Consider the following 9,521-nt stretch of genomic DNA (forward strand, 5'->3'; position numbering starts at 1 on the left):
CCTATTGACCAACCTAAACTGCCCTTGCTGCAATTTAAGTCCATTGCTTCTTGTCTTATCCTCAGAGGTTAAGAAGAACAATTTCTCCCCTTGAACAACCTTTTATGTACTTGAAAACTGTTATCATGACCCCTCTCAGTCTTCTCTTCTCCAGACTAAACAAACCTATTTTTTGTTCAATCTTCCCTCATAGGTCATGTTTCCTAGACCTTTAATTATTTTTGTTGTGCTTCTCTGGACTTTCTCCAATTTGTTCCCATCTTTCCTGAAATGTGGCACCCAGAACTGGACATAATACTACAGTTGAGCAAGGAGTAGAGCAGATGGATTACTTATCGTGTCTTGCTTATAGTACTCCTGCTAATACATCCCAGAATGATGAGGTTTTTTTTCAACAGCATTATACTGTTGACTCATATTTAGCTTATAATCCACTATGAACTACAGATCCCTTTCCACAGTACTTCTTCCTAGGCAGTCATTTCCCATTTTGTATGTGTGCAACTGATTGTTCTTTCCTACTTGGAGTACTTTGCATTTGTCCTTATTGAATTTCATCCTATTTACTTCAGACCATTTCTCCAGTTTGTCCAAATCATTTTGAATTTTCATCCTATCCTCCAAAGTACTTGCAATCCCTCCCAGCTTGGTATCATCCACAAACTTTATAAGTGTACTCTCTATGCCATTACCCAAATCACTGATGAAGATATTACACAGAATTGGACACAGAACCAATCGCTGTGGGACACCACTCATTATGCACATCCAGCATGACTGTGAACCACTGATAACTACTCTCTGGGAATGATTTTCCAACCAGTTATGCACTCACCTTATAGTAGCTCCATCTAGGTTGTATTTCCTTAGTTTGTCTATGAGAACATCTTGTGAGACAGTATCAGAAGTCTTACTAAAGTCAAGATATACGACATCTACTGCTTCCCTCACATCCACAGGGCTTGTTACCCTGTAAAAGAAAGCTATCAGATTGGTTTGACACGATCTGTTCTTGAGGAATCCATACTGACAGTTATTTATCACCTTATTATCTTCTAGGTGTTTGCACATTTATTGCTTAATTATTTGCTCCTTTATCTTTCCGGGTACAGAATGAGCTCCTAGTATGATGCTTTGGACAAAAGAATTAATTCCATCCTGTAATGTATAAACAATGGAATCTTGAGTAGAAGGAGAGAGGTTATTTCATCACAGTATTTGCTTCTGATGTGACCACTGCTGAGATACTTTGTCTAGTTCTTCTGTCCACAATTCCATAAGGCTATTGATAAATTTGAGAGGTTTCAGAGAAGAGCCATGAAAATGATTCACCTGCCTTATGGTGATAGACTATATGAGCTCAATCTGTTTAGCTTTAGAAAGAGAAAATTTATGGGTGACTTGATTACAGTGTACAAGTATCTACATGGGGAACAAGTATATAATAATGGGCTCTTCAAACTAGAACCAAAAGTTCTCACATGATCCAATAACTAGAATTTGCAATAAGGCAAATTCAGACCAGAAATAATGTGTAACATTTTTAACAGAGGAGGTAATTAACCATTGGAACAATTAAACAAGAGTAATGGAGGATTGTCCCTCACTGACAATTTTAAAATCAAGGTTGGATGTGTTTGAAAAAAGATCTGTTCTATGAATTATTTTGGGGAAGTTCTGTGGACTGTGTCATACAAGAGGTCAGACTGTGATCATCACAGATCATCACAATGGTCCCTTATGTTCTTGGAATCTCTGAATCCAGAGGCCTAGAGAGAGGCTGCTCTGCTCACGCCCAGAGCCTTATAACCAGGTACCTAGGGAATGTTGACACCAAGAAACTGAAGTTCCTCCAGGATTTTGTGAATATCAGTGGTAGCTGAATCTGGGACTTAGGCCTCTAAAGTATCAGTTAAGATAAGTCCAGACTACCTTTGTGAATCTTACCCTAACTCTCCCTCACAATGAGAATATGAGTTGTGGGGTAATGTTTCCATTAACTTGCATTAAAGGCCAGATTTTCAAAGGTATTCAGGTCATTCAGCTGCCTAATTCTGAGTCAAGTAAATCGGAATTAGAAATGTACATATCTTGATAAACATGGGCCCAGCTGCCTAAGTCACTTTCAAAACTGATACTTAAGCTTGTAAATCAAAAAGATGTTTCAAAAATTATTTAGATTAGATTGGTTATCAAACTTCACCCTTGATTAATTAGGAGCAGTTTCTGGCAATCTTATTCACACTGACAATAATGGGGCTTCTGTAGATGAAGGAACAATTCATTGTTTTTAAGAATCTTCCCTTTGCCCGTTTGAAGCTGTCATTTGTTGAAAGCAGCATTGGCTCAATCCATTAACTGTGATGTGATGCGAGCATTGTACCATTGTCCTTGGGTGGGAATTGCAAGTACTCAGCGGCATTTTGCTGGAGGCGTCCTGCACTTGAACCAAACCCTGAGGTCCTTGTAGGGAATGAGAGGTGGAATTTGGAAATGTGTCTATGGGATTTAGGAGCCTAAGCGCCAGCTGGATATCTGTCCCAAAAATGCAAAATATTCAGTGCCGTGTTCTACTCTGTTGAAATCATTAGATGTTTATCACTAATTTCAGGAGAAGAAAGAGTACAGTATTCCTATTATAATGATGTTATCATTTCATGTAATGAGACATCCGAGGTGTACCAAACCACAGGACCCTGGGGCTTATAAAGAAGCTGTTAAATATTGAAGTTCCATCCATGACTGAATTCTTTGGTAACCACAGAGAGGAGATGAATGTGGGACACAGAACAAGTGAGAAATTCCTTGATTTGTCCAGAGTTATGTATATTTCCTTTGGATTCTTCTAAGTGATCTCAATCTAGATGAGTCTTTTGAAATCCCTATTATTTCTTCAGTTGAAATGTGTTCTGTTTAAAAGCCCTGAGTTCAATTCCACTTGGCGTAAACTCTGGGTAACTCTACTGCAGTTAATTGTAGAACTGTTTGAAAATATTCCAACACAATAATTTTCCATCACAAAAAGCTGGTTGGATGGAACCAAAGCCTTTTACATGGGAATATACTGATTTTGTCTACATTTTGAAATAACATTATCAAAATGTTTTGTCTATTCTATTCCTTTCTATTCTGTTCCAGTTAAAATGATAACTCTGAGATATATTATTTGACCTTATTAAAATGAAACAATTTTACATTACTGAAATGAAACGTTCTAACATGCTTGTAAGGTTCAAAGAAATTTTTTTGACTATATCATTCTTCATAAAAATTACTCTGAACATTTGCCTTTCATGCTGATTTGTAATTTAGTGAAATTTTGAAAACTTAGCATTTATCATGGCTCATAAATTCATTTTTTTTATTACATATACTTAATACTATGAAACAAGCAGATGAATTGCTTGATTCTGATCTCATTTACATTGGGTTTTCACTGATGGAACCACATGACATCAGAAGAAGATCTGACAGGATAGATGTAAAGCTACCACATCTTCACTCCTGTTTTTCACTGGTGTAACTACATCAATTTGAGTGAGTCATCTTAGGAGAAACTGTGATATAACTAGTTATTCATGATTTACTTCCATTTATAGACAGGAGAAACATGCCCTAAAAAATTGTAGATTGACAAAGACATTTGAGAAACTGTCAAAATATTTATTCAGTGAAATTTGAGACTTCCAAACGAGCATAAGGAAGTTAAATTTCAGTGATGAGTAGGTCTCATACAGATGATAAAATAAAAATAAAAACAGCACTCAATAATACTGATTCCTTTTTAAAGTACACATTCAAGAGAACAGTAACCTTTTCCAAGCATGATCTACATGTCTTTCATCAAGTCTTTATCTTCACTGGTGGCACTGCGTAGGGTTCAGGACTATGTCTACATCAATATGCCACAGTGAAAGGAAGTCCATGATCACAGTTCAGTGTGTAGTTATTAGTTATCACAGTTAACTCACATGAGTAACTCAAAAAAATGAAGTTTAATTAAAAATAATTGTGATTAATTGCATTGTTAAACAAAAGAATACCAATTGAAATTTATTAAATATTTTTGATGTTTTTTGCATTTTCAAATATATTGATTTCTGTTACAACACAGAATACAAAGTCTACACCGTTCACTTTACATTATTATTTTATTACAAATAGTTGCACTGTAAAATGATAAACAAAATAAATAGTATTTTTCAATTCACCTCATATAAGTACTGTAGTGCAATCTCTTTATTATGAAAGTATAACTTACAAATGTAGATTTTTTTGTTCCATAACTGCACTCAAAACCAAAACAATGTAAAACTTTAGAGCCCACAAGTCCATTCAGTCCTACTTGTTCAGCCAATTGCTAAAACAAACAAGATTTTTTTACATTTATGGGAGATACTGCTCACTGCATCTTATTTACAATGTCACCTGGAAGTGAGAACAGGTGTTTGAATGGCAATTTTGTAGCTGGCATTGGAAAGTATTTACATGCCAGATATGTTAAACATTCATATGCCCCTTCATGCTTTGTCTACCATTCCAGAGGACATGCTTCCATGCTGATGATGCTCGTTAAAAAAAATAATGCATTAATTAAATTTATGGTTGAACTCCTTGGGGGACAACTATATATGTCCTCTTCTGTTTTACCTGCATTCTGCCGTGTATTTCATATTCTAGCCATCTCAGATGATGACCCAGCATGTTTGTTTTAAGAACACTTTCACAGCAGATTTGACAAAACACAAAGAAGGTACCAATGTGAGATTTCTAAGAATAGATACAGCACTTGACCCAAGGTTTAAGAATCTGAAGTGCCTTCCAAAATCTCAGAGGGACGAGAATGTTTTCGGATGTCTTAAAAGAGCAACACTCTAATAAAGAAATTGCAGATCCCAAACGACCAAAAAAGAAAATCAACTTTATGCTGGTGGCACCTGACTCAGATGATGAAAATGAACATGTGTTGGTCTGCTCTGCTTTGGATCGTTATTGAGCAGAACCCGTCATTAACATGGACACATGTTCCCTGGAATGGTGGTTGCATCATGAAGGGACATATGAAGTGCATCTACACGTAAATATCTTGTGATGCCGGCAACAACAGACCCATGCAAATGCCTGTTCTCACTTGCAGGTGACATCGTAAACAAGAAGTGGGCAGCATTCTCTCCTGCAAATTGTAACCAAACTTGATTGTCTGAGCGATTGGCTGAAGTAGGACTGAGTGGACTTATAGGCTCTAAAGTTTTATATTGTTTTATTTTAGAATGCAGATTTTTTTGTACATAATTCTACATTTGCAAGTTCAGCTTTCATTATAAGAGATTGCACTACAGTACTTGTATTAGGTGAATTGAAATATACTATTTCTTTTGTTTTTTACAGTGCATATATTTGTAATAAAAATAAACATAAAGTGAGCACTATATGCTTTGTATTCAGTGTTGTAATTGAAATCAGTATATTTGAAAATGTAGAAAACATCCAAAATTATTTAAATAAATGGTATTCTATTGTTGCTTAACAGTGCAATTAATTTTTTTAATTGTGATTAATTTTTTAATTGCTTGACAGCCCTAGTAGTTATATGCGGTAGTGAAAGGCTCCAGCAGTGGGAAACTGTGAAGAGATGCAGGATTTTTTCCCATTTTCACACTAATTATCTGTATTGGGAGATGCTCCAGCAGGGGGGATTTCGCAGGACACCACACTGCTAAAATAGAAGTGTAGATGGGGGAGAGATTGCTAAGGTATGTAGAGAGCCAAGTAGGGTACATACCCTAAGGATCATGCATGTCTTTACTCACTTAAGTCATGCTTTGCCATCTCCACTGCCAAGCTAGAGGGTCATACCATGTATGCCTCCATAAGTACAATGCAGTATTAATGTACCCATATAGAGAAACATGGACCCTAATCTTCCTTACCATACTGTAATATTCATGCAACCCAGCTGGGTCCAGTGAAGCTACTCCTAATTTATCGTGGTGTCAGTAAAAGGACAACTGTTGGAAAAGAAATGGATTACAAAAGGTTTAGAATGTGGGAAATAGGGGAAGATTAATGGGTAGATAAAGAGAGGCACAAACAAAGGTGCAGGCATGAATGAAGAGGGGACAAAGTGAATAAAATCAGAATTAAGGACACTGAAGTCAATGGACTGTTGCCAATGTCGTGGAAAGAAGAGGAGAAACAAACCATCCCTGTAGCACAATGCATAACATAACTCCCACATGTATTCCCATGTAGTCTGTTGGAACTCTCATGCAGTGAATATATGATAAACAAGTCTAAGTTCTCAGCTGATGTATATTGGTCTAACTTTTATGATTGTGCCACTCACCAGGCAAAAATCTGCCATATATTATCTTAACTTACATGCCCCAAAAGACTTGGAGGCAGATTTTGACATTTAATTCCATCAGTGTAAATCCATTGAAACTGTTTCTGATCACACTCATGGTTTACACAAGTACAATTTCATCGGTCAAAGTTTTTTTTTTCCCTTTTGATGCTAGTAAAAAAAGTATATTTACACTGAGGTTAGGAAGATACCCTAGTATAAACCTGTTGGGACTGAGAGGAGAATGCAAACCATCAACCTTATTGAAATTATTCTGGATTGACAGTGTTCTGACAGGAGAATTGGAGCAAAATAATGCCAGTCCTGATTCATATCAGACAGATAGAGGGATGTATGTGTGGAGAGATAGTGGACAAGTCGTGATAGATAGATTAGATGTCAGTCTGACTTGATTTAAGGTATCAAACTAATATGCAGTTTTTCTTTTTAATTCTCAAGTTGAATTATACTGAAGAAGAAAATGAGAAAAAACAACTCTGTGAATGAGTTTGTCATACTGGGCTTCTCTAATTACCCAGACATGAATCCTGGTTTGTTCATGGTTTTTCTATGTATTTACATCATCACAGTGCTGGGCAACATCCTCATCATTATCACCATAAGTGTGGATCCTGTTCTTCACACTCCTATGTATTTCTTCCTCAGGACCTTGTCTTTCCTGGAGATCTATTACACATCAGTGACTCTACCCAAGATACTAGCCAACTTGGTCTCAGAGAGTAAAACCATGTCCTTTGCCAGTTGTGCTGTACAGATGTATTTCTTTCTATTCTTCAGTGTTACTGAATGCTTCCTGCTTGCTTGTATGGCCTATGACCGCTACAGTGCCATATGCAATCCATTGCACTACACTGCCATCATGAATAAGAGGGTTTGCATCCAGCTGACAGGTGGTTCATTTATCTGTGGCACCTTGGCGGCCATGGGGCACACAACTTTTGTCTTCACACTTCCTTTTTGTGGATCCAATGTAATCAATCACTTATTTTGTGAAATCCAGTCAGTGCTGAAGCTAGTGTGCGGGGACACCTCTTGGATTGAGATCCTGATAATTTTGGGTGCTGCCTTCGTCCTCATAATGCCTTTCATGCTGATCCTGGTATCCTACATCTGTATCATCTCCACTATTCTTAAAATTAGGTCCACTGAGGGCAGGCGCAGAGCCTTCTCCACCTGCTCCTCACACCTCATCATGGTAACGTTGCTCTATGGGACGGTCCTTGTCATGTATGTGCGTCCCAAGTCCAGCTTCTCTCCAGATGTGAACAAGTTACTCTCTCTGTTCTACTCAGTGGTGACTCCGATCTTGAACCCCATTATCTACAGCCTCAGGAACAAGGAGATGAAAGGTGCTTTGAGGAAAATAGGGATGAAGATATTTCTTTCAGAAATATAGATAATTTCCCTTCAGATGGGTTATGCCCTCTCAAGAGACTCTACAGCATGAAAGAAACATCTCAACATTATGAAGAAATTTATCTAATCAAATGTAGTGCTGGAAAACTTTTTTTGAAGTTTGTATTTCAATTAGTTTTTGTAATTAAAATTATGAATTTTCAGCAAAAGAAATGAGGATTTTTTTTCAATCCCCTTCTGTCCTAAAAATCTGTGACTATTTAGAAATAAAAGAAGAGAAAATTACACTGCTCCCTCTTCACATTTTTCGACCTGTTCTAATTCTAGTGTATCTATATTTTGTAGAAAAATCTCTCATATTTAAATTAGAGTTGGTTGAAATTTCTAACTTCCTCAAAGATTTCTCTTCACTAGATGCAAAGAAAAAAACATGTATTGGGTGGAGGAGCTTGAAAATTTTTTGCTATTATTTTTTCAGCTTCGATAGAAGTATTTAAGTATTTAAAACACAGCTACCCCTCCGATATTTATAATTAGATTGCACGTGGTATATCTGAGGTCTAGGAGGAAATCTACATTGCTGGTGAACTCATATATATCATTCTTTGGTCCTGGGACATGTAAAACCATTAATCACAACATCTGTTTTTCACCAGGAATTCATTGTTCATCAGGGGTACATCTAGTGTGATTAATATGTCTCCTTCTCACCATGCCTAAATTTTAGGCATATTGAAAACCACTGGGATATTCTTTTGTGGGGTTCCCTCAGCCTCATCTGTTGAGTAGCGTTCCAATTTACATAAATAATTAAAGAGTCGTCAGAGCCGTGCACCTGGTTCCTGGGGCTGCCACCTTCCAGGGGAGAACCACCAAACTAGAGGGTGATTCTCACATACTCTTTGGCCTAATGAATATGCAAGTATTTAACAAAAAAAGCCATGAGAGGCAGGAAATGTTTGTTCAAATTCTTGGTCCTTTTCAGGGGGAGGGGAAGTTGCACAAGGGATGTCCCATACCCCAGCCGGGTGTCCTAACTGTAGGTACCCTCTACTAGAGGGATGTCTGAACTGGTTTGGGATTGTTACAGTTGGGAAAATCCTGAGTGTGGCAATCCAGCCTTGGAGACTACAACTCCCAAGATGCCTTGGGAAAAAGAGAGACACTTCTGCTTCAAAGGGATGCAGGGAGACCATGCAGTGGGCTCCATCTTGGTGGGGAGCTGAGATCCTGCTAGGGGTGTGTGTGTGGAGATTTCTTTGTGAAGCTCTTTGCAAGTCAGGACTGCTGCTAAGCTGCTACTAGAAAGCCGGAAGCTGCTATTGAGAGTCTGCTGGGACCTTGGCCTAGCCAGGAGCCAGGACAGCTAGTGTTGGGCTTCACTGGAGCCAGTGCAGAGAATGTTGCTGTACCCAGAACTGACTGAAGTGGGTCTCCAATGAAGAGCGTGTGAGCAGGGATATAAACATCTGGTTTTGGACCAGAACTCCTGGTAGAAAAGGGACTCTGGTGGCTCCAGTAACCAGTGCTGACCAGGCCACTGATAGTTCGGTTGGCAGCGCAGCAGGATAAGGCGGGCTCCCTGCGTGCCCTGGCTCTGCGTGGTCCCTGGAAGCAGCGGCATGTCTCCCCTCTGGCTCCTAGGCTATGGGGTAGCCAAGGAGCTCTGTATGCTGCCCCTTCTCTGAGTTTCGGCTCCCCTGCTCCCATTGTCCAGGAGCCACAGCCAATGGGAGATGTGGGGGTGGTGCCTGCAGATGGTGCATCACGTTGAGCCACCTGGCTGCGTATCCTCCTA

The 9,521-nt window shown here is 38.5% G+C and overlaps 1 protein-coding gene across 1 annotated transcript; it reads left to right on the top strand.

The window, feature by feature from the left end:
- Positions 1-6,827: 6,827 nt before the first annotated feature.
- Positions 6,828-7,763, top strand: LOC127031215 (olfactory receptor 10C1-like). Its single transcript, XM_050917982.1, has one exon. The coding sequence runs from the start codon at positions 6,828-6,830 to the stop codon at positions 7,761-7,763; it is 936 nt and encodes a 311-aa protein (XP_050773939.1).
- Positions 7,764-9,521: the final 1,758 nt, after the last annotated feature.

This window comes from Gopherus flavomarginatus, chromosome 11 (assembly GCF_025201925.1).
Source record: "Gopherus flavomarginatus isolate rGopFla2 chromosome 11, rGopFla2.mat.asm, whole genome shotgun sequence".
NCBI lineage: Eukaryota > Metazoa > Chordata > Testudines > Testudinidae > Gopherus > Gopherus flavomarginatus.

Coding starts and splice junctions, on each gene's coding strand:
- LOC127031215 (XM_050917982.1), top strand. CDS start 6,828: ATGAGAAAAAACAACTCTGTGAATGAGTTTGTCATACTGGGCTTCTCT.